Source organism: Sminthopsis crassicaudata, chromosome 1, assembly GCF_048593235.1.
Source record: "Sminthopsis crassicaudata isolate SCR6 chromosome 1, ASM4859323v1, whole genome shotgun sequence".
Taxonomy (NCBI): domain Eukaryota; kingdom Metazoa; phylum Chordata; class Mammalia; order Dasyuromorphia; family Dasyuridae; genus Sminthopsis; species Sminthopsis crassicaudata.
Genome location: NC_133617.1, coordinates 80,763,609 through 80,789,219, shown reverse-complemented (window position 1 = coordinate 80,789,219; position 25,611 = coordinate 80,763,609). Strand labels below are relative to the sequence as shown.

Here is a 25,611-nt window from a genome sequence, read left to right as displayed (position 1 = left end):
CCTCATATTTTGGCCTTGCTCCAAGTATCCTTAGATAGATGAGCCCAAAAGATCTCTGCCAATGTTCCTCACTCAATTTGTTATCCTTTGCTTCCTCAGTGGTGCCATGTGGAGCCCAATTCCCCCCAACATGCTACTTACTGCCTGTTGTAAATTCATGTTCTTTACTTACCAGTCTTTCCAATGCCCTGTTCTCCTCTTGTCTTTACTTAAAAGTTTAAGTTCTAATGGAGGTAAACTGATGTAAGGGCTAGTAGGAGTCCAGTCAAAATCATGTGAGATATTTGAGAAAGGATAAATCAGTTTCATCTTGGGTAGTGATGAAGGACTTCTCAGGGAAAACTCATTGGAGGTAGTGGCACCCTACTTTAGCAGTGAAAGGGAGGAAGAACTTTCCCAGAAAGTGAGAGCTTGGGGAGTTGCATTCAAGATCAACAAAAGCAGACAAATGATAGTAAAGACAAGAGGAGAGAACAGGGCATTGGAAAGACTGGTAAGTAAAGAACATGAATTTACAACAGGCAGTAAGTAGCATGATGAGTTTGATCTTGGCTTAACATAAGAATGATCTTCTCAGCTTCCAAAGGAAGGTCTTCCTCATAGCTATGTTAAAGAAGGGGATGCTTGAAGAAGGAATAGGTTCACCTTCATTAGAATCCTTCAGAGGGGTATTGAGTAATAACTTATTGGGAATGTTGCAGAGAGAACTCCTTCTCAGGTCGAGCCTTTCCAAACATCCCAGGTCTTGTCCTAGCTCCATCTCAAACCCAGTCTCCAATAGTTGTGATGGCTATTGAGTGACTTCTTTTGTCACTGTTCCCCAGTTGCTACTATACAATATGAGGTAAGAGGTGTTAGGATAGAGTGGAAAGGGTCTTTTGATCAAAAGCTGTGGTTTCAAATTCAGCCCTGTCACCAATACATTATGACCTTGAACAAGCATCTTCCACCTCTGACTTAATTTTTCATTTGTAAAATGAAACACTAGAAAAGATTATGACCTCAAAGACCCCTGCCCATTGTAATATCAAGATTTTTGAAAAAGAGATCAGTTTTATCTTAGGTGGTGGTGATGAGAGAGTTTTCAGGGAGAGTCCCTTGGAGGTAGAGGTCCTACCTTAGCAGTGAAGGGAGATACTCAACTAAAGTTTCATTCAAGCCATGAGAGGATTGTCTCAGCAAATTCAGAGAAATGGAAGAAAAAGCAAGAGGAAAATAGGGCATATTCTATGCTGCAAGGACTCTCTCACCTCTGACATTTTATATCCCACGTTCTAAGGTCTAAGTTTAATAAATGCATGTGTGGCAACTGGTTGGTATAGTGGATAAAGCACCAGTCCTGAGTTCAAATCTGGCCTGAGACACTTTACACTTCCTGGCTGTGTGACCTGGGCAAGTCACTTAACCCCAATTGCCACAGCAAAATGAATGAATGAATAAATAAATGCACACTTGGTTAATTAATTGAGGCCTTTGAATTTTAATTAACATTTGAATTAACATTTCCTTGATTTATTCAATTCAACAATCTAAGTGACTTTCATGTTTAAGGTCCTGGGCTATGTAGGGGATACAAAAACAAAATGAAAAATTGCTCCTGCCCTCATGTAGCTTCCATTGGAGAGTTACAGCATGTAAAATAGGTAAGTATATACTTGATGCTTTGAGAAGGGAGATTAATAAAGGTTTCCTGTTGGAAGTGCCACCTGAAGTGATTTCTGAGGGAAGCTAAGAATTCCTAGAGTGACACAAGAGGAGAGAGCTTATTTTAGGTGTTGGGTACAGAGTATGCAAAGGCATAGAAAGGAAAGAGAGAAACATTGGGAGCAGCAGGTAGACTAGTATGGGTGGAATACAGAATACTTTAGAGGGAATAATGTGAATTTAACCTGGAACTTAATTAAAGAGGAGATAGTTTTTGAAAGGCTTTAAATGCCAAGATGAGGAAGTTGTTTCTAATTTCAGAGGAAATAAATAGCTACAGATGGTACTTGAGGAGGGGAATTTCAGTGGCATGCTACCCAATGCCAGTTTTCTACTATTATCACTCCAGCCTGAGAAATGTTGTCATATGGGGGTATAGATGGTTGTCATTATCTTTTTTCTTTTGTTTCTGGATTGAAGGAGATGGATTTACACTTATTTATATTTTCAGCTGTAACAGTGGAGATGGAAAGCCTATCTATGATCAACAAACTGTGGAGTCATGGAATAGCAGAGCAGTTGAGGAATTTGGTCCAAAATGTTATTTCACAAGGGAGGAAACAGTCCATTCAAGCTTTCTGGGTGCCTGGTATTGAGACTAAAAGCAACTGTGATAGGCACTTGGGTTGATTTCTTCAGTATAAGACACAAAAAGTTAGAGAAAATTCTTAGTAATGGGAAACTCCTTCCCATTCTATTGTGGTATGGCTGATTGATGGAAAGTTCTTCCCTAAGTTGATGGGAACATTTACTTTCCTGAAACTTTCTCTTAGTTTATTTCTTTGGGGTCAAGCAGAATAATAAGAATTATGTTGTTCCTTGCCCCACTTCCAAGTCTTTTCCAGGATAAACATCCTTGGCTCCTTTCATTGATCCTTAAGTGACATGCTCTCAAGTCTCCCATCCATTCTAGTTGTTCTCTTCTGACCACAAATTAGTATATCAATATGGCATATACAGCTACACATGGTATTTTAGATGATGTCTAACTAAAGAAGACTATAGAATTACTATCTCCTTCACTCAAGGTGGTTATTTACTTGTTTCAGTTCTGTTCACTCTTTGTGGCCCTGTTGTTCCCATTCTTGGCAGCGATACTAGAATGGTTTGCCATTTCCTTCTCCAGCTCATTTTACAGATGAGGAAACTGAGGCAAACAGTATTGAGGGACTTGCCCAGAGTCACACAACTAAGAGGTATCTGAGGTCAAATTTAAACTCAGGAAGAAGAGTCTCCCTGACTCCATGGAGGCCCAGCACCCTCTAGCCACTACTCCACTAGCTGCTGTCTCACTAAAGACATTTTAACATGGTTTTTGTTTTTTCCCTTCTTCCTCCCTTCCCTTCCCTTCCTCCTCCTCTCTTGGAGACACCTCCCATGTCCTTCCACCTCCTTTTCTTTCTCCCTTTCTCTCCAGTCCTCAGCATCCACAAGCTCCCTGCCAGTGGTGCCACTGACATCAGCTTCCCTATGAAAGGCTGGCGTACACCTGGCGACTGGTCACGGACATCGGAGGACAAGGTTACTGTCTCCAAGAGTGTCTTCTCCACTGGTCTAGCAGGTGAGAGAGCGCTGGGCCTTGGGGCTTGAGATGCTGAGTAAGGGTGCAAGTTAAGAAAGCCTGAAATTTCACAGTTAGAATACTGAATTCATCTCTGTGTCCTACCACAAGGCCAAGAAGGGCCTGACCAGGAAGTCTTTTCTATTGTCTAATCCTGTGCTTGAAGTGAGGAAGGATGGGAATGTCATCACCCTTTCTATTATGAGAAAATATGAAGAATATCCCTCAAGAATATCCTTCAGTGATCTTTGTTGAGGAAGAAAACACACCCCTTTCTCTTCCCAAAGAAAGCTTATACTATATAGACACAATATCACACTCATTCCCCAATTATGATATGAACATCCTACCCCATTGCCCTATTTCTCCAAATGAGTCATGCGCATGCCTACCACAATATCCCAATGACATTTACCCAAGGGAGACATAGACCATTCCACATTTCTAAGTGACATCATACACAAGTTTCTTTTTTTTTTTTTCAAGTAAAAATATGCCAACGATTCCACTGCCTTGTTTTTCCATCAGAGATAGGCACAGACTATTCAACTGACCTTTTTTAATGTGTCAACTTTGTGTTACTATTGGGGATAGAAAAATTATTTAAAAGCCCTTGTCTTCAGGGAGTTTAGATTCTCCTGGGGAAGAGCTAATGTTTCCATGTTCTTTTAGTTTTCTCTCATGCTGGTCACTCTTGTCTGGATATGCTTCAGCTTGTTAAATCCTTCATAAAATGAGGTTCCTGCAACTAAAAACAATTCTTCAGGTGTACTGAGCAGGGAGACTGTCACCTTTTTCATTCTGAAAACTCCAACTATGGTGGGTGAAAGATGAAATGCTGAGGAAACAAAGGTTCAGTCTTCTGAGTATTTTGATTTATTAAGCAATGCATGCCAATTGCCCAACAAATCAGGACCAGGCTCCTTCCTCAGCTTAGAGTTGAATCCTGAATACAGGAGAAGACAGTCTTTTGTACATTAAAAATAATTAATCAATTTCTACCATGTTTAACATATAACTTGCCATGTAGGGGAGGGGGTGGGGGGCAAAGGGGAGAAAAATTGGAATGCAAGGTTTTGCAAGGGTTAATGTCAAAGAATTATCCATGAGTATGTTTTGAAAAATAAAAAGCTTTAATAAAAATTAATCAAAAAGCCCAATTAATTACAAGGAAACAATAGAATATTAGGTAATCTGATTTCTAATTGGAGAAAAAAATAGGAATTTTCCAAGTTGGGAAGGGAAGAGCAAACAGGTACAACTCCCTTAATTCAGAAAAAAAAAGTGTCTCAAACTCTTCCCCAAGTATCTATAAATAATCAAAAGGACATGGAAACGATAACTGGTCAGTGTGTGGCCAGTTTTCAAATAAGATCCATGGGTTGCTTGGGATATAAAATTGTGAGAAATCTTCACTTCAATCTTTTGATATAACTGAGTTTCTGGTCAGCATAACTTAAATCCTTAGTTAAGGGTTTCTAAGCAGTAGGGAGAGTGGTTGTCCAATTTTTCAGCCTTGCAGGGCTAGGCCCAAACAGTACAGTAAGGTTTTCTTCCAATTCCCACAATTGAAAAAACTTTTTTTTCACATGACAGAAATTGAACTAGATCCAAAACTGAAACAGAAAAGGAGCCGAGCTAGCTCCAGAATTGAGTCACAAGATGGAGTCAGTGAGGTTCACTCAATCCCTACAATTAACCACTTGCTGTTGTAATCTCCTCAATTGCCTCAATTTCTTCAATGCCTCCTTTTGATTTATGGGAGAGTTACGTCTTATCTGAAATCTTGGCCTGTACTGACCAATTATTGTTTTCATGTTTTTTTTTTAACCCACTCCTTCATGGATCACTTCTTAATGATATTTTATTTTTCTAAATGCATGCAAAACCCTGTATTCCAAATTTTTATCCCTCCTCAAGAAAGCAAGCAATCTGATATAGGTTAATCATGCTACGCAAAAAAAAAAAATCAGATCAAAAGGAAAAAATGAGAGGAAAAAAGAAAAAAAAACAAGTAAACAAATAACAAGGTGAAAATACTATGCTTATGGATCACTTCTTTATAAGCCAAATCAGTAAGATTTTTTCATATGCTCTTAATAATTATATGTTAGGTTACAAATCAAAATACTTAGCATGCTAGACTAATTTTGAGAAGGGAGGTTTATTTGTCACCAAGGTAACCAAGAAAATTTACACATAAATATAAATACAAACACCAAGAAATAGCAAACACAGCAATACAATAATGATCATTAATATTATATATTATATTATGGTATATTTATATCATTATATATCAATGTAATTTATTACATTATAATTATATTAATAACAATATAATTATAATATTAATAATAATAATAACATTATTTCCTTGTATCCTAGTAGTCCACTCCCAATGTTTATTTGTTAATACTTTTTGAATCCCAGATGTCTCATCTAGTTGTCTGGTCCCTAGATCTCTTCTTTTGGACATTCTGGAATAGGCCTCATTCTCATGCTGAATGGGCCTGTGCTTCTCTGGTTTCAAATCATTTGTTCTAGGTAATTATCTTAAAATTTGCCAGTAACAGGATAATACAATTTAGCATAATCTCTTAAATTTAATTACTAAATCTGAAACTTCAGAGAATTTTGTTTTTTACATACCACTTGCTGTTTTTATCTTTATTTAACTCCTGTAGCTGATATAAGAATCTTTTTAAAAATTCATGAATCTAACTCTTCTGCCTTTTAAAATTATCAGATAGCTATCTTAAAATGGGAAAATAATTTCACTTTCTTTAAAATTATCAAAGCAATTTTACATGTAAAATCTTTACTCTGATTTTGAAAACGTATTACTGAAACAGAATCAAAGCCTGAATTTTTATTCTAGATATATTTAGAAGCCAATTTTATATACATATGTAAGTAGTTCATAGAGGAAAAAAATCTAATCCTATTGCTTTCTCAAAATTTATTATTCCATTTCATTAGAGAACTTTTACATTATATCTTTGTCTCATTACTTTGTTTAATTCCTCCTTTTGAAGGATTTCATCCCTCTATTACAATTTAACCACAGGTACAGATTAACATTGTAAAAATTTTCACACTTGTATCATATCATAGTAACTCAGAGATGTTCCAGTACAATCTGTCAAGTAATAGATTTAATATTGTACTTATAAAACCTTTACTGCTTACCTGGATTATTATAGAAAGTTGCTAAGGAAAGAAAAGTAGGGATGTTTTTATAACACACAACTCCCCTTAGGGGCACAGACTTACTTGACATATATCATAATAGGGGAAAAACTCCCTTTTCTGTTTGACTCCCTGTGCAAGCTGTATCATATAGTTACAAGACATTCAAAACCAGGCTCAGGGTTAACCAGGTCAGGAAATTTCCTATTCAAGAAGGAAATAGCATAATGGAGCGCTATTAGGAGAAAACCTTATTGTATTGTTTGAATCATTGTTCCATTTCCTCTGCCAACTTGGAAAATCCCTCCAATTAGAAATCAGACTACCTAATTTTCTTGTTTCTTTGTAACTACTTAGTCTTATTTGATTACTTATTTTTAATGTATTAAAGACTGTCTTCTCTATGTATTCAGGGTCCAAACCTAAGCCGAAGAAAAGTCCTGATCCTGATTTATTGGGCAATTGGCACGTATTACTTAACAAATTGATATACTCAGAAGATCGAACCTTTGCTTCCTCCTGCCACACGTCTCTCTTAATTCAAACTTAATATTGCTTTGTTTTTTGTGAGGTGGGATTAATATACTACACTGCTGGCCTACATCATACTGCTAATCCACTAATACCCCTAGATCTTTTTCTGGACAAATTGCTATCTAGCCTTGACTCCCTCATTTTATATTTCTGAAATTGATTTTTGGAGCCCGAATATAGACTTTACATTTGCCCCTATTAACTTTCATTTTCTGAAATCCAGTCTAGCATTTTAGTCAGTCAAGATCTTTTTTGTATCTTGATTCTGACTCTGCATTTTCTTTTTTCTTTTCTTTTGCTAAGGCAATTGGGGTTAAGTGACTTGCCCAGGGTCACATGGGTAGGAAGTGTTAAGTGTCTGAATCTAGATTTGAACTAAGGTCCTCCTGACATCAAGGCTGGTGCTCTATCCACCGCGCCACCTAGCTGCCCCAACCCTGCATTTTCTTTGTCAGCTTCCTGTCTCTATAAATTTATCAAAAAGCCATCTTTGCCTTCATCCAGGTTATAGTTACAAATGTTAAAAAGTCCTGGACCAAGCACTGATTCCTATGGCCTTCTCCTTTAGACTTCAAGTTGAAGTGAAACCATTAATGACTAATCTTTGTGTCCCATTATTCAATTTATTTGAAATTCACCTGATTGTATACACTGTTGTCAATTCAATTTAAGTCAAAGCATACTTATTAAGTGAATTGAACATGAGACTTCCTGACCACAGATTCATCCCCAGGAGAAAACACTATTTTCTCTAGAGCTATGAGGGGAAAGGGAGGAGGGCAGGCTAAGGGCAGGATCTGCACAAGGGTCTTGAGGCCATGGGCAAGAACATCATTGGAGTCTAATGCTGATAGGGCTGTTTTGCAGAGACTGATGCCTCCTCTGTGTTTGTGATTGGCACTGTACTGTACCGGAATCTTGGCAGTATCCTGGCCTTGCACAGGTAGGAAAAAAATTGATTCAAGCTGATCCTTCTCCTCTCCCTAGACCTTCCCCAAGCTTTTAAGAGACTCTATTCTGGGATAAAGGACTCAACTTCCCCTTTTCTTCCTTTCTTTCTCAGGAATACGACTGTCTTAAACTCTAAAGTCATCTCTGTGACTGTGAAGCCCGCCCCTCGATCCCTGCAAACCCCCCTGGAGATTGAGTTTTCCCACATGTACAATGTAAGTGTTTATGAACGTGTTTCTGAACATGCCTATACATGGATCTATATGTGTGTGCCTATGCATTTTGATGTATGTAGGTGTGAGTGCCCATATTTGTAGATTCATTGGTGCTAGATGCATAGAATGTGTGAGTATAGATTAGTTGTTGTCCTTCTTGAAGAGCACCAGAATGGCATCCTTATGTCAGAGTAGAATTACAGAGTCTGACTATAGCTGATCAGACCAACACAAGCTCAGAATGCTCTGCCACAGGTCAGACACAAATAGTCCAAATGAACATTTTGAGTAGCTTCTTTAACTTTATGCATTTTTTCTGAGCTAATTCAATGCTGCTTTGCTCATAGAGCATAGCACTTTCTCTGATGAGGGTATATCTGTGCCAGGGTCTCCTGTGTCATACAATCAATTCTAAAGTTTTTATGAGAGACCTTGACAATGTCCTTGTATCATTTTTTTCCTGACCGCCTCATGAGTGCTTGCCATCTGTGAGTACTCCATAAAATACATTTGGCATTTGAACAATGTGGCTGGCCCAATAGAGTTATACTCTCTGCATTATAAATATATTCACATACACACATGTACCTGTGAGTATAAATGTAATCTATTTGTGTATGTAGCATACGGAAGTTTCTGTTCACTGGATCTCCATTTTCTCATCAGTGCAATGGAATCTCTGTCATGATCCCATGATACCAGCATATGCTTTGTTAATAAATGGGGATGACTATCTGTGGATGTATGTAGGCATGCATGTGTCACTTACTATGTGGGTATGATGACAGTGTGTGTACATGCATATCTGGGAGTACATGGGAAGATGGATGTATTTGTGTACATGTATGGGTGCATGTGTGTATGTGTATGATCAACCTCTCTCCCCATGGTATTATTAAAAAAGCCCTAGCACTTTGGAAAGTCACAAAACCCTTGGAACACTGGATAGAGAATATTAGAATTGGAGGTTATTTAAACCACCTCAGCCTTCCATTTTATGGAGGAGAAAACTGAGGGCTAGGTACAAGAGCATAGGAGAGTGGGACTTCCACACATTAAATTCATAATGAAAAGTCAGGTTTCCAAACTCCTACACCAAGTTTTGTTTTTCTGGTTTGTTTTTGTCTTCTTCCCTCATGCTGAGCTATGTTGTTTCATTTCCGTTGGGCCTTACTCTTGGTGATATAAAATAAAGCAATCCCTACTAATGTGTGAATAATGTATAATTGCCTAAAAGAACCCTATTCATCTCTCCCTAGAGTGTCTTAGATAGCTCTTGCAGAATGAAACTCTGGGGATGGGGTCTAATATCTGTTCCTTTTCTCTCTCCACTCTTATCAGGGCACCACGAACCAGACTTGCATCCTCTGGGAGGAGGCTGATGTGTAAGTTTAGCTGGGGTTTGCACTGGGCTTGGTGGGGGGGTGGCCCCATTGCATTGGGCCACAAGGGAGGGAACGGCAAGGGGAGTGAGGAATGATGAGAAGTGGGTACATCTGAAGTATGGTACTGAAGAAGTTAAAGTGTTCTGGGAATTGCTGATTATACCTGCCATGTGTGTTCCTTTCCATTCTTCTCCTCACTTCTGGCACATTCCTTTCTGGCCCCATTAAGCTAAATGAATGGTCCTTGACCCCTCTTTTTCAATTCCTAATGTTTAGTTCCCCAGGTTGGAAGAGATGCAATTGGCTTAATCTCCTCCTACCTTTCCTAAGTTCTCCTCCATCACATAAATAGGCTCTCCCCCAATCTTGGCCTATATCTGTTTCTTCCTTATTTCTTCTAAATGGCCTCTCCTCTGCTCTGTCCTTATGGTCCACTGGTTTCATCTGAGTAGTAACATGGTATAAAGACCTAGTGGGTAGCTGTGACTTAGAGCTGTTTGTGAATTTCAGAATTGTAATGGATTCCCTGAACCATGCTATCCTATTCTTTGATTGTCATGTTTTTGATCAAACTTTCATATTTACCTTAGATCTTAGAACCCAAAAAGGGCAGCCTGCAAAATAATAGATCTCAATAGGAAAAAATAGCATTATAGATTCTGGATTATCAGATTATAAAATTATGGTTAGCAAAATGAAGTAAAATATTTGAAACATTAAGTCAAGAACAGAATCACAGAATAATCAGTAATAGCTTTAATCACATCTAGAAGAGTATCCTAGGCTAATTAGCAATGGAATTATAAAATCTGTACTTTAAAGTATTTGGATTATTATAGATGTCAAATAAGAGTTTGGGGCAAGAACCATGGAATTATAGAATAAGAGACTCAGAGACTTGTTTTATTGAAAACTGGCACTTAACAAATGTTGATTTAATTGAATTGTATCACAGAATAACTGATCTGGAATAAAGCCATAGGGCCTTCAATTATGAGTTCAGTATCAAAATATTTATTCTAGTGTATGTTCCATGGTCATTGGGCTGGCATGGTGAAGCATCTCCTGTCCTGTCTTCTGTCTACTTTCTGTGGCCTTTAATTCTAGTTGCTCTGGACCTTCGCCTCAGATAACATCACTCTAAATAACTTAGTTACTATCACTGTCATTTAACTTAGTTACTATCACTGCCATTTAATTTAGTTATTGTCCTTGTCATTTAGTTACTATCACTTGTCATTGAGTCAATTTTACTTCCTATGAATGGCACGATTTATACTTCTCTGGAAATCCTCTTTTTCTCCTCCCCTTATTTGTTCACTTCCCTTTCTTCCATCCTGATTCTGGGCCCTTCCATTTGACATGACTCTGGTCTTAGAGAAGTTGGTAAAACTTTGGGTTAGTTGTCCAAGGTTAGACTAGAGAATTTAGTCTGAGAGATAAGACTATGGTTGGAGGTAGGGAAGAAAAAGGTTGAATCAAAAGTTCCTTAAAGGTTTTTTGATGGTAAGCATACTATGTAAAGTATCCAAACACACTAGGGTATTCATCTTCTGTTTGGATGTTCTGTTCTGTTTTAGAAAAGGTCGTGGAACATGGACCTGAAGTCCCTGAAAAGTATCTATTGATGATACATTAATCATGGGCAAGATGCATTAACTTCTCTATTTGATTGCTATAATTCATATACTTATTCACATTATACTATCATTATTATCACCAACATCATTGTGATTGCCATCACGATGGCTGCTGTTATTGGAATTACCAATTGGTATCACCCTCAAGGGAAGAAAAGGGAACAAGTAGTTATAGAGCACCAAATATATTCCTGGCACTATGCTAAGTGCTTTACAAATACCTTAAAACAACCTTGTGAGAGATGTTCTGATATTCTCATTTTACATTTGAGAAAAGTGAGACAAACAGAAGTTAAATTATTTGTCTAAGGTCACACAACCAGCAGAAGCTGGCAAGCTATATAGGACATAAGAACTCACACCACCACAAAGGATGTGACTATTAGAATTCCCAGTTTTGTTTCATTTTTTTTGAAGGTGAAAAGTGGTTCAGGAAGTAGAATTAAGCAATCCAGGTAAAGTTAATGATAAGGTTTCTTTTTTTCTTTTTTTTTTTTAATTTTAAATAGCTTTTTATTTTCAAAATACATGCAAACATAGTTTTCAACATTCACCCTTGCAAAACCTTGTGTTCCAAATTTTTCTTCCTCCCTTCTCCCCAGCCCTTTCCCTAAAACAGCAAGTAATCTAATATATGTTAAACATGTGCAATTCTTCTAAATATATTTCCACATTTATCATGTAGCAAAAGAGAAATCAGATCAAAAAGAAAAAAGCAAGCAAAAAACAACAAAAAAGGTGAAAATACTATGTTGTGATCCATATTCAGTCCCCATAGCCCTCTTTCTGGATGTGGATGGCTCTCTCCATCAAAAGTCTATTGAAATTGCCAATCTGAATCACTTCATTGTTGAAAAGAGCCATGTCTAAAAAAATTAATCTTTGCATAATCTTGTTGCTGCAGTGTACAATGATCTCCTGTTTCTGCTCATTTCACTCAGCATCAGTTCATGTAAGTCTCTCCAGGCCTTTCTGAAATCATCCTGCTGATGGTTTCTTACAGAACAATAATATTCCATTACATTCGTATACCATAATTTGTTCAACCATTCCCCAACTGATGTAAATCTGCTCAGTTCCTTGCTACCACACAAAGGGCAAGTTTCTTGAGAACTTAAGTGTTGAGTTCATTTGTGGGGCATGTGAAACTCTTGCTTTGATGTCTTGGGCTCATCCATAAGATGTGGCCTTTACAAATTGGAGTAATAACATCTAAGATCTTAGACTCATCCTTCCTCATACTGTTTTTGGCTACTCTCAGAGAATGTTGTCCCACATCGGGAGGATTGCTCTATCCCTGAATCTCGAAAGGTACTGGTTTTCCTTACTGTATCTTTGGACCATATGTGTAATAAAAAGTCATCTCTATGCAGCATACCTGACAGTAGTTAGAGATCTCAGAAAGCATTTGAAGTGCTTTAAAAATATTTCTAGGACAGAGACACCACACAGCCAGTGCTGCAGGGTGCAGGATAATCGTGAACAAAGAAAGTAACAGAATCACATACTTTAGATTTAGAAGGAATATTGCAGGGTATCTACAATTTCTCCTAAGTCAGAAATGAAATCCACAAAAATTAATCAATAGCAAACAAATTATTATTATGTAACTATATGTCAGATACTCTGTGCTAGGATCTGAGGATACAAATACAAATAGGAAAAACTTCCTGCAGGCAAGGAACTTAAGTCTTAACAGGAGAAACAATGTATATATGTGTAAGTCTTTATAAAATAAGCACAAGATAACTGGAGGGAGGCACTATCACCTGAGGAGATCAAAGAAGACAATTCAGGAGCTTGAATTTAAATTAAGTTTCAAAGGAAAGAAAGGATTTACAGAATCTCAGTTAAGAATGGTAGGCATCCTTTGCAAAGAAACTGAGAAGGGCAATGAAGTGTTTCTAATACCGAATGGTAAGGTTCAGTCCCAATAATTGACCATCCTGCCTACATTACTGAGAAAGTAAGGAAGCTCTCAACTTTGAAACAACTTTGATCTTTTGGAAGGTTTTGGTTTGAGTTTTAATTTATTTTCATTAACCCAAAATTTACTGCCCTGGCCCTTCTTGATGCAGTGATAAAAAGGAGACATGCCTTTCCTTCGAGGGGCTTACTTTTTGATAGGGTAGATTACATCTGCAAGGCAGCATGTGGAAATCTGGCTCTTCTGTTTACTAGTTATGTGACTGGGAGCACCATTTTCTTTCTCAGGAAAATGATGGGATTAGACTGATGACTGTCATATGATTGTCATTGATCTCCAATGCCTCACAAAATTAAAGAATGTTAGAAGTAGAAGGGATCCATAGAGTATTAGCTTCCTTCTTTATAAAGTCCAGCACATTTTCCACTAAATGACTTGCCCAAATACCCAATGTTGATCTAGTGACAGAAGCAGAATTAGAATTCAGATCTCCTAGTTCCTAACCCTGCACTTTCCACTACCACTACCCTGTTGGAAACCATAATAGAGAATCCAGCTATGAGAACCCAGAGCTTGACTTAAATCACTCAAGATAAGGCCAGAACATTTGAAGACTGAAAAACAAATTGTTAAGTTGCTTTTGCTATATAATCTATTAAAACTAAATGAAACTGATCATCTTAAATTTGCCAAATTATTTCACTCTTGAGTGAAATGTTTTTTGGTCTAAACCGATCCCTATCTGCAGACTGAGTCTGCCATTTTATTTTTATTGCCATTTTATCTTTATTGCCTTCTCCAACAACCATATCAAAAAAAAAAAAGAGGAAAAAAATTCCATTTAGTAATTTAAAAGTATATTATACATACAGTATATGATTTAATATTAAAATTTAAAACTCAAATTACATAATATCTTATTAAAATTCCTAAGTTTTATAGTTTTATTTTTATATATCCATCATGAGAGTTAGGGAGATGAAGAGTTGGTCTTGAACCCAGGATGAGTCTCACCTTTGACATATACTAGCTGTATGATTCCTGGAAAAAAAACACTTAATCTCTCATTCTCTCAGAAACTTTCTAAGACTATAACTTATCAACCTCCATTGATGAGTGTTTCCTTACCTGAGAGTTCCCTGAGAATGCCAGTGATATCACATGTCTAGTTCCTATATATACTTCTTATATAGAGGTAAATATATAGATATATAAAGAGAGAATATACAGAAGCATATATATACTTCTTACTTTGCTAAATATATCAAAGCTATTTGAGGTGAACTTGAAACATTTTCTCTTCTATAATTCAAAACTTGTCTGTCTTATCCATTCCTTGTTTTCCATCTTTCAGGAAGGAAGTTCTTCACTCCTTATCAAGGTTAATTAACCTTCTGACAATCTGGAGCTTTTGCTTTTCTCTTTCTTGATTCTTTAGCCTTTCTTCTTCCTTGGATTCTTTTTCCTTGGCCTAAAAAGTACTAGCCATCATACATATAGTTGTTGGATTTGTAGAGCTTTTTTTTTTGGACTGGATCTATGATTTGCTTGATGTAATGAATTTATTTTAAGTAATTGCCTTCTCCCAAAGCATATTGACAACTACTCTGAAACTTATTGTCTTAGAAAATTATTAAAACAGTGAGATATTAAGAGATTCACTATGGATCAGAAGACCATGGATTTGAATCTGGGTCTTCCTGACCCTAAGAATAGCTGCCTATCCATTATACATGGTGATTTAAGGCTTGTAAAGAGCTCTATATCCATCTATTATTTGATTGCTCCCAAAAGCCTTGAGATGTATGTACAATTATTATCCACATTTTACAAATAAGGAAAGTGATATTCAGATCACACACTTAATAAAACAAACAGTCCCTGTCCTCCAGAATCATCTTTTGTAATGAATAAGACAACACGTAAATAATTAGATACATATAATAAAGAATAGATGGGATGTAGTCTGAAAGGAGACAGAAGGTTGGCTTTGAATTTGATCCTAAAGGAAGTTTGGGAAACTAAGAATCCAAGGGGAGGGGGCAGAACATTCCAGAAATTAGAAACAGTCTGAAAAAAGCATGGAGATAGGGGGTTAGCTAGGTTACACAGTGGATAGTGCACCAGCCCTGAACTCAGGAGGATCTGAGTTCAAATCCTACCTCAGACACTTAACACTGCCTGGTTGTGTGACCTGGGCAAGTAACTTAAGCTCAGTTGCTTCAGAAAAAAAAAGTATGGAGATGTAGAGGAACAGCAAGCAGGCCAGTATAATTAGAATTAGAGAGTCAGTAGGAGGAGTAAAGCCTAAGAAGACTGGAAAGATGAGAAGGGGCCAGGTTATGAAGAACTTTCTTTTCATTTGATCTTGAAGGTAATAGGGATGCACTGGAATTCATTGAGGAGTGGAAGGTTGGAAGTTGGGAAGGTGGGGGTGAGGAGGGACATGAACAGATCTGTCCTTTAGGAAAATCATCTAGGCAGCTGAAGAGAGGATGAACTGAAGTGAGAAAAGATTAGAAGCAAGTGAACCAATTAGAAAATGATTGCAGTAGTCCAGAAAAAAAGTAATGAAAACTAATACTTAGGGTAATGGCTCTGGGAGTGGAGAGAAGCTATAAAGTAGCAAGGGAATTCCATGAACAAAGGTGCTGAGGTGGGAGACAGGAGTGAGACTAGTATGAACAGATGGGGTAATATATGACATTGCATTTTTAGAATTTCTTAAAAGACTCTAGATCTGGAAAATCTACCTAATAATATTCTGCCTCCCAACCTCATTTTGTAGGGGCAGGCAATTTAATACTCAGAGAGGAAATGACTAGTTTAAAGACATACAGTTGACCTTGGAAAAGCTGGAACTGAAGTTCTGTTCCTCTGTGCCCTCGGGGGAGAGGAGCCAATAGGGAGGCATGGTCTCTCCTGAGATGATGAATCTCACCCTGGATCCTCAAATACACAATCATCCCCATCAAGGGAGGGGGGAAGGACACTGAGGGATTCACTGAGGGACAAAGAAGCTGACTGTTTCTTAGGAAAGCTTTCTTGGGCCACCCACTGCCATTCTCTCCCTCCCCCTTCCCTCTTTCTATCTATTCCCTTTTCCGCATGTTCTCTTTAACTCCCTCATATTCTTTCCTCATCTCCCCTTTGCCTTCTCAGGCTTTTGAATTATTTAAAAGCTTCTTTTCCTCTTCATCTCCTTCTGGGGTTTTTTGTTGTTGTTGTTGATCTCATGTCTTCTTTCAGTGTATCTCATCAACTTTATCCTTTTTTCTTTGGCTGGCCTTTTTTCTCTCTTTCTCATCTATATGTCCTCTCCTTACCTCCCCTCTTCCACCTCTCTCTTGCCTGCTTCTTTCCTCCCTCCCTCTCCCTCTCTCTATGTATACATGTGTATATTATATACATATATATATGTATACATATATACATATATCTATATCTACATATATGTAGATATATATATTATGTACATTATTATGTGTATGTGTAGATATAGATATTTCCTCCATCTCTGTCACCTGTCATTCTCCTTCTCTCTCTTTCTCTCTCTCTTCCTTCCTCCCCCTCCTCCTCCTCTTTCACTTCCTCCTCTTCTTCCTCCTCCACCTCTTTCTCTTCCTCCTCCTCCTCCCTTCCTCCCTTTCCCTCTCTCTATTTAAATGTGTGTATATAAATACATACGTATATGCATATATATCTACATATATGTAGATCTCTTTTGAAATATGATACAGTGTAAAAGATGCTAGATATAGAACTTGAATTAAAATCTCTCCTCTGATATTACCTGTGCAATCTTAAGCAAATTCCTTCATATTGATAAGCCTCAATTCTTCATCTAGAAAATGGGAGGTGGGGTAGATTAGATTGTCTCTCAGATCCCTTCCAACTTAGATTCTTTTCTGTACTTTTCCTTTTCCTTTATCTCTTTTCTTCTCTGTTGCTTTCTTTTTTCCTATTGTCTGCACTTGCCTTCCTATCTCTGCCTCTGTCTATCTTTTCTTTGCCCTCAATTTTTTCCTCTTGTTTCTTTCCTTTGTTTCCTTCATGTTTAGCCTCTCTTCTATGTGAATCCATTCCTTTCACTCTCTTTTTTTTGCTTCTGTCTGTACCTTTCTTTTCCTCCCATCTCTCTCTCTCTCTCTCTCCAGTTCTATTTCTGTTTCTCTGGGTTCTCTCACTTACTCTTTCTTTTTTGTCTATCTCTTCTTTGTGTTTTAATTTCTCCTCTTTTCCTCCCTCCTCTGTCTAGTTCATCTCCTCTGTTTCTGTAACTGTTTCTTTTTTTTTCTGTCTCTTCTTGCTTTCCACCCTCCTCCCATCTCCTAGCACTCCCTTTCTCTCTCTCTCCCTTCTCTCTCTCTCTCTCTCTCTCTCTCTCTCTCTCTCTCTCTCTCTCTCTCTCTTCTCTCTCTCTCTCTCTCTCTCTCTCTCTCTCTCTCTCTCTCTCTCTCTCTCTCTCTCTCTCTCTCTCTCTCTCTCTCTCTCTCTTTCTCTCTGTCTCTTTCTCCCTTTTGCTTTCTCTTATCCTTTCTGTCTCTCTCTGTTTTTAGGTGTTTGTCTCTGTCTCTCTGTCTCTGGCTCTGTCTCCTGTGTCTCTCCATGTTGGGTTCCCTCCAGCTCTGGGTGATGGAAGTCCTAATTGGATGTGTTTGGCTCTTGATCAGCTGCCAGGATCTGAGCCTCGCCTCTCCCTTTGAACCGGCTAAATACAGGTCCTTATGGGCTACCATGTTTATACATCACATGTTTCCTTCCCTTGTAATTCTGGCAGTACTTTTTTTATGTCTTTGTGTATCTGTTGGTCTGTGTCAGTACCTATGTATTTGTCTCTGTAAATAGATGTGTGTGTGTGTGTGTGTGTGTGTGTGTGTGTGTGTGTGTGTGTGAAGCTAGTTCAGTACTGTGGATTGGTTTCGGATTGGAGTGAAATGTAGTGAGAGACAATAATGAAGAGAGGAGACTTCTGAGGGGAACTGAGTTAATTTAAGACTTTATGGATGAGATAAGTCTCTGATAAAGTTAGGTTAGTTTTTCTTGGATTAGGTCCTAAGTGTCTGTCCCAACTTTTCAAAACATACTTGAAGAGAAAGGCAGACACCTGGGGTGGGATGGGAGGAAGGAAAAGATTACTCAGAGAAGCAGGAAAGATTCTTGGCTGCCACAGATGCACAGAGTCCCCTAGTCTTTATTCTTTCAGTTCTCAGAAGAAGGAAACAAGCATTTATTAAGCATCTACTATGTGCCAGATACTGTGCTAAGTACCTGAAAATATTATTTCATTTGATGCTCACAACAATCCTGAGAGAGATAGTATTACCATTCTGAGGCAAACAGAAGTTAACTTACTTGGCCAGGATCACATAATCTAAGTATCTGAGCCAGAATTTGAACTCAAATCTTCCTGTCTTCAGCTAAATATTGTCCACTGAATCACTTAGTTGCTTTCTGGACATCATAATTACTTGCAGAATACTGTAGTTCTTAGCTGCCATAGATTTAGGTTTGAGCCAACCTCAAGTTTACCATCTGAAAGAGGCTCTCATGTTCAGTCATTCTGTTACTGTTCCTATCCCGAGGGTTCTGAAAGGACAGCTCCCATCCCCCTTCACCATATGGGCCTATTATTAGGGTCATAGGATTTACAACTGAAAGAGCAGAAATCTTAGAAAGAATCTAATGAAACTGAGCCCCAGGGAAGTTGTAGCCTGCTCAAATCTACACTCTGAGATGTGGTAAAACCAGGTCTACCACCCGGAGCTCCAGACTCCATGACTAGGGCTGTCTCAACTAGGAGAGAAATCTGTAGGTACCAAAACTAACTGACAATAATTACAGAAAGGTCCTGATCTAAGAGAGCCCCATACCAAAAATTCTCAATTTATACTTTAAGAAATGAGGTAATTATTGAAATTTCTCTCAGGATAAAAGCCATTTTATATCAAATAGTGTTTAAAATGTGATCATATAATTTTTCATACATATTTATATATTTATAGATATTATATACATATATATATATATCCACATGTATGTTTATATATAGATCTAGGCCCATATTGATATATTTAGCTCTAGATCTATATATAGATATAGCTCTTTCTTTCCCCCTCCACATACATATATTCATATATCTCCTCTTTCCAGGGATTGTCACATGCTAATAATAATATGCCTTCTTAAAGCAAGGCTGAAGTGCTGAGCATGAGTATGAGGAGAAGCAAGGGCTATAGGAATAACAGAAGCCAAGCAAGATTAATCGTTGAAGCCTTCCTAGAGAAAATGACTTTTGTGATCAATTTAAAAGGAAGACAGAAGCATGGTGTGCTATTGAGTAGAAGAGTTATTCTTGGAAGAAGAAGGTTTGAAGGCTAGTGTTCTGTGTGTCTCTCTCAGCCTAGGGCTTCCTGAGGAGGGAGGGGCTTCCTTTGTCCCCTCAGGTCAGCGGTACCTGAGTCAGGGGCTGTATTGCTGCTACAGATTAGGGACTCTATGAGGGAGAAATGGTGGCTCTCTCTTTCAGACAAGGAGTCCCTGAGGATGAGCTCCCAGAGGCAGGGATTGTTTTCCCTGATAGATCAGAGGTTCCCCAAGATTAGTTTATCTGCTCTATTCCTGTTAATTTGGAACTCTGGAAGGCAAGGGAGACAGAGCCCTGTCTCTCCTGAGAGCATGCTATTATTCCTCATCATCTTCTGAGCATATATATCATTCCCATCCTTTGAGTGATGGCCACTTTAAGAGCATATCCCCAAGGGTCTCTTCCCTCCCCTAGTTTCCATGGCACAAAGACGTTGTGTGGGGTGCGGAAGTGAGTGTGCTGGCAGAGAGCAGGGCCTCCTCAGCAGCCTCTTCACCCAGCACGTCCCTCCCCTTAGGCCCAGTTTTCTCACAAACCCAGGGCCCACCTCCTAATGAGGGGACAGCGGGAAGAGGGCCCCTGGGAGAGGAGGCTGGGGGAGGGCTGGCCAGCAAAATGCTTTGGGGAAAACAACAAAGAAACTTTCTTCAGTTCCCTGGGAAGAAACCAGGCTCCTCTTTTTCTTGAGATTGTGCCAAACTCAGCCCTAAAGGATAAATAACTCTGGTTACTATGGCATTTCTCTTTCCAGGGCTGCCATGGCCCAACTCAGATTCCTGGGAACCCAGCCCTCCCCACACTCCTATATTCAGGATAACTGCAGGTGTAGGTGGGACCAGGAAACTTCAGAATGTCATTTCAGCCTTGAGATCCTATTATTTTGAAATCTTGCTGTCTTCCCTAGAAAGTTTTTCCTGAATGATTTGCCCTATGAGAATGTATATATGCATGAATATATATGTATATATGTATGTATAGTACATATTAATATCATGTGTACATATTAATATAATATGAGGGGGTTTTGTCACCTTCTTATCTTAACACTTTAACCCTTGCCCCCTCCAACCAGCAAATCATCCCTTGTAACAGAGATTAGAAAAGAAAAGTAATGGTTCTTCCAACAAAGCCAACCAACTCATCGGCTCCATATGAAATATTCCACATTCATTGTCCCCCACCTCTGCAAAGAAAGAAGAGAGAAAAAAAAAAGTGCATTTGATCAGCAATCCTCCAGGACTAAGCTGACTCATACAATTTTTTTTAGCAGGAAAGATCCTTAGAGATCACATTGTTCCATTTCTACATTTAACAAAGGAGAAAACTGATATCCAGAGAGGGAAAATTATTTTCTTAGGGTGTTAGTGGAAGACCTAGGAATAAAATCCAGAGAAATTTGAAGCAGAGAAACTAGTTAGAAGATTATTGACAAAGTTTGGGTAAGAAGACATTTGGGCTTGAACTAGCGCTATGATTATGGGAGTGGGGAGAAGAATCCATATAAGAGAGACGTTATGGTAGAAATGCTGCGATGTGGCTACACATTGAAGATGTGGAGTGAATGAGAGTGATATTGAGGTTTGAGTCTGAGTGACAAGGAGGATGGTTGCCTTAAGGAGTTGTGTAGGAAATATAGTGACTCGTTACATGTGGTAAGTAACAGGATCAGGATTTGAATTCAAGTCTTATCTACAACTTCAAACCATGTCTGTCTCTTTTCATGTTGTTACTATAAACCCCAACTTCTTCAACTGTGATTCATGACCCCATATAGGATCTTGTAACTTGAATGTGATGTATGTGTAATTGTGATTTATTATCAGTAAATGTTTGATTTTTATGCCTATTTTCTATACATGGGGTCACGTAAAAATTTCTCAGATGAAAAGGAGTTATAAGTGGAAAAAGTTTAAGAAGCTCCACCATAACCAAAAGTGACCTGAAAATCTCCAGCAAGAGGGGAATCATTACCCTTCCAGAGTCACCCAGATACAAACATTCAGAAGCTCTTAATTACTCAATGTGAATTCTATTCCTACCAGAAATTTGGTCTGTTGTGAGTCATTTTAGTTGTGTCTGGCTCTTTGTGACCCCATTTGAGGTTTTCTTGGCAAAGATACTGAAGTGATTTGCCATTTCTTTCTCATTTGATAGATGAGGATACTGAGGCAAACAAGATTAAGTGACTTACTTGATCACACAGGTGTCTGAGGCTGGATTTGAATTCCTGACTCCAAACCTGACTATACCACACCACTTAGCTGTACTACAAAGTTGCCCTCATCTATTGACTTTTCCCTAAATGTTCTTTTCTGTGAGGAGGTTACTCAAGATTCTGATATGTGCCACCATAATAGGTAATATTTCTAAGAGATCTCTCCTCTCGGCTCCCAAAATATTAGAATTGGATCCTAGAGATCGGCATTAGGACCGAGGCTACCCAACTTGTCCTGCCAGCTACATAAACAGGGAAGGTTCGCCTCTGCTTGGCCCTAGAATCCACTTTGCCCACACACCCACAACTTGACTGACTCACTCACTATAATAATAGCTGACATTTACATAGTGTTGAAGGTTTGCAAAATTATTTTCATGCATTATCTCACTTGGCTCCTCAGAAGAATCCTATGAGGCATATGCTATTATTATCCCCATTTTACAGATGTGGAAACTGAGGCTCAGAGAAGTTAAGTGGCTTGCCCTTGTTCACATGGCTAGTAAATGTCTGAGGCAGGATTTGAACCCCATGCCATTTGACTCAATGACCTCCCCCACACACATAATACACATACCCCATGATGTCAGGGTGCCACTGATAACAAAATGGTCTTCAAAGGTCTGTACTCAGACTCTCTTCCTTTTTAATATTCTGCTTCTTTAATATTATCAAACTAAATTTCTGAGGGTGCCATGCCTGAATGCTCACTGTCCTAAAAAGTACACATTCTCTTATATTCTCATTTCATTTCATTTACTTACTATTTCACAGACACACACACACACACACACACACACACACACACACACACACACACGTCTCATTTTCTTGTGTCTATATATTGCCTACCTGCCCTGGCTGTTACCCAATCAACAATGACCAGTATTAAGAGAATAGCTATGATGGTCTTTTGTAGAGTAAAATACTACCTAAAAGAATATTGATTTGTTAACATCATTGTAGAAGGCTCAGTGAGGTGGTACTGTAGTTGAGTCTTAAACATCATTTGCATCTTGCCTATGCTATTGACAACTTTCTCCTGGTAAGTTGGCCAGCAAAGCATTTATTAGACACCTACTATGTGTGCAGATTTGGGACTACAAAAAAAGTAAAAAAAAATAGTCCCTCCTATGAAGAAGTTTGCAATCAAATGCGGTAGGTAACATGCAAATAATTAGATAAGCTTGGGCTTAATGAATTGGAAATAACCAACAGAGGAAAGGCACAAACATGATTGTAAGGAATAGAAAAGGTTTCCTGTAGTAAGTGGGATTTTACCTGGGACTTCAAGGAAGCCAGGGAATCCAGGAGGCATAGATGAGGAGTGAGAGCATTCCAGACCAGGGACAGCCTGTGAAAATATCCAGAACTGAGAGATGAAGAGTCTCACTTAGGGAACAACAAGGAGACCAATATCTCTGGACACTGGCAGGGAGGAAAATGTGAGAAGAATGAGGTAGGGGAGTTCTGAAGGTCTTTGAAGGCCAAGCAGAGAATTTTATATTTGATTCCAGGCCTTTTAATGCTCCCACTTAGCACACATTATGTAGCATTATGGAACAGCTTTAAGGTCTGGCCTAGTCTTTAGACTAGCTCAGCAAAGTTTATTTACTAAACACCTACTGTGTACAAGGGAAATATCTGGCACTGGGGGAGAAGCAACATAGTTATGGTACAATGGAAGGAACACTCTCGCTTTAGTCAGAGGTCCTGGATTCAAAACCTGCTTCCAATGCTCACTGCTTGGTTTGACATTTGACAAAGCACTTAAACTCCTTGGGCCATAACTTCCTTAAGTATAAAATAAGATTGTTAATGTTTCTTCTTCCATTTTTTTGATCATATGCTCCTCAAGGAGTGGAATATGGAGGTTATATTATATATTCACATATATGTATGACATAAGGCTCTATATGATAGGACTCAGAAAAGATCAGACAAAGCTCATTCCAGCAAAAAGACTTCTATTTTGTGTGTGCTTCTGTGTGTTTATGTTGTTTCCCCATATAATCTCTTTTGGGGGGGGTATAACTGTTTTTTTGTTGTTGTTATTTAGTTAATGAATTGGAAATAACCAACAAAGTGAAGGCACAGGCATTCTCAGGGCCTAAAGCAGTCTCCTTATCCAGAATAGACAGCTGACAAATACTTATTGTTTATTTCAGTGAGAGAGAAGGCTCACCGAGGTGGTACCTTAGCTGAGTCTTAAAAAAAGAGAGGAATATCAAGAGAAGAACTGGAGAGGTGTCCATTATAGGCAAGGGGGGAGTGATAACAGAAAGTTGGAAGAGAGCCAGCTAAGAAATACTCAGTTTGATTAGTTTGATGGAAATTAGACTAGACAGGAAGATTAGAATCAGAAAACTGAGGACCTGATTTAGTCTTCCTGTGACATCCTGTAGGATCCAGGCAAGATAATTCTGCTTTTTCATGCCCAGTTCACTTTGATTCCACCAGTATTTCTTACTTTCTATCAGGGAATTTGCTGTTTTGTTGTTGTCACTTCAGTCATGTTCAACTCTTTTTGGAAGTTCTGCCCCATTTTGGAGATTTTCTTGGCAGACTTGCCATTTCCTTCTCCTGCTCACTGTGTTGAGAAGGAACTGACCCAAATAGGGTTAAGTGACTTGCCCATGATCTCACAGCTAGAAAGTATCTGAGGGTTTTAAACTCAGGGAGGTGAGTCTTCCTTATTCCAAGCCCAGTGTTCTATCGCCCGTGCCACTTGCCTGCCTGAACCACTCACCTATTTCAATATAAGTGACTTTATCCTGCCTGAATTTTCCCTTCTCTTGACAGAGAATTCTCATTTCCATTAACTGATCCTCACAGGTGCTTTTAATTTAGCATTTATAAATAGGCACACTTAGATTTAACATTCAAAATAGAGTTTCTGCCTGCCTGTATTACATATATACATGAACAGTTGGGAGAATGACCTGTTCTTTCCAAAGGTGGGTGTAAGTAGTAGTAGTAGTAGTAGTCATAGTAGTAGTAGTAGTTGTCATAATTGTAGTAGTATTATAAACAACAATAATAAATAACACCCACTTCTGAAGTTTACAAAGTGCATTCCTTACAACAAACAACCCTATAAAGTTAGTTATTAATATCCTAATTTTACAGATAAGAAAACTGAGGTCTAGAAAAAGGAAATATCTTTCCAAAACCCATGCACCTAGTAAGTAGCAAAAAAGTTTATACCCAGGTCCATTTGAACTTTAGTCCAGTTCACATCCTTTGTACCATGTTGGAAAGGCCATGAAGCATGAAAGAAATGAATGGGATATTAGAAATGAAGTATTCAAATCCCTTCATTTTACACATTTGGAGACTAAGGTCCAGAGAAAGTTCTACCAGCTAAGTAATAAATCTAGGACTTGATTTCAAGTCTTTTAACTCCAACTCTCACGTTTCCAGTATGACAGAACTCAGTGCCAAGAGGGACCTCACAGGACATCTTATAAGAGATTGAGACCTCAGGAACTTAGGGGACTTGCCCAAAATTTCAAAGTCCCACAAATAGTAAGTGGGAGGATTTGAATTTATTTGGAATCCATTGGTACCATTACATCATACAAGAGTCATTGAATTCCACTATGGCCCTTTCATCAGGATGGCTCAGTTCTATGCTAGGTCACTGAGAGTCCTATAGAGCCAGAACATTGCTAGCAGGCGGCAGAGGAAAGCACCTGATGAACCTGTCTTTAATTTACTCCAGTGCAGCTGTAGTCTAGGGAGGTCTATAAATTCAGCCTCTACTTGTTCACTGCCTCATATTACTTGGATCCCTCATGTACTTGAGGGAATGGCAACTTATCATCCTTCCATGATATTGTTGAGGAAATTGAGATCCAGAAAAAACTAAGTCTTCCTACAGTTACACAGTAAGTCCGGGATTAGAAGTCAGGAATTTT

At 38.4% G+C, this 25,611-nt stretch overlaps 1 protein-coding gene across 4 annotated transcripts in view; it reads left to right on the top strand.

Moving 5' to 3' along the window:
- The window catches only part of ADGRB1 (adhesion G protein-coupled receptor B1), a 257,197-nt gene that overhangs the window by 116,359 nt on the left and 115,227 nt on the right, over positions 1-25,611 (top strand). For all 4 annotated transcript variants that reach the window (XM_074264570.1, XM_074264552.1, XM_074264544.1 and 1 more), the window contains exons 14-17: positions 3,122-3,265; positions 7,859-7,934; positions 8,055-8,157; positions 9,499-9,542. In XM_074264570.1, coding sequence (XP_074120671.1) covers positions 3,122-3,265; positions 7,859-7,934; positions 8,055-8,157; positions 9,499-9,542 — 367 coding nt within the window. The remainder of the gene's footprint in view (positions 1-3,121; positions 3,266-7,858; positions 7,935-8,054; positions 8,158-9,498; positions 9,543-25,611) is intronic.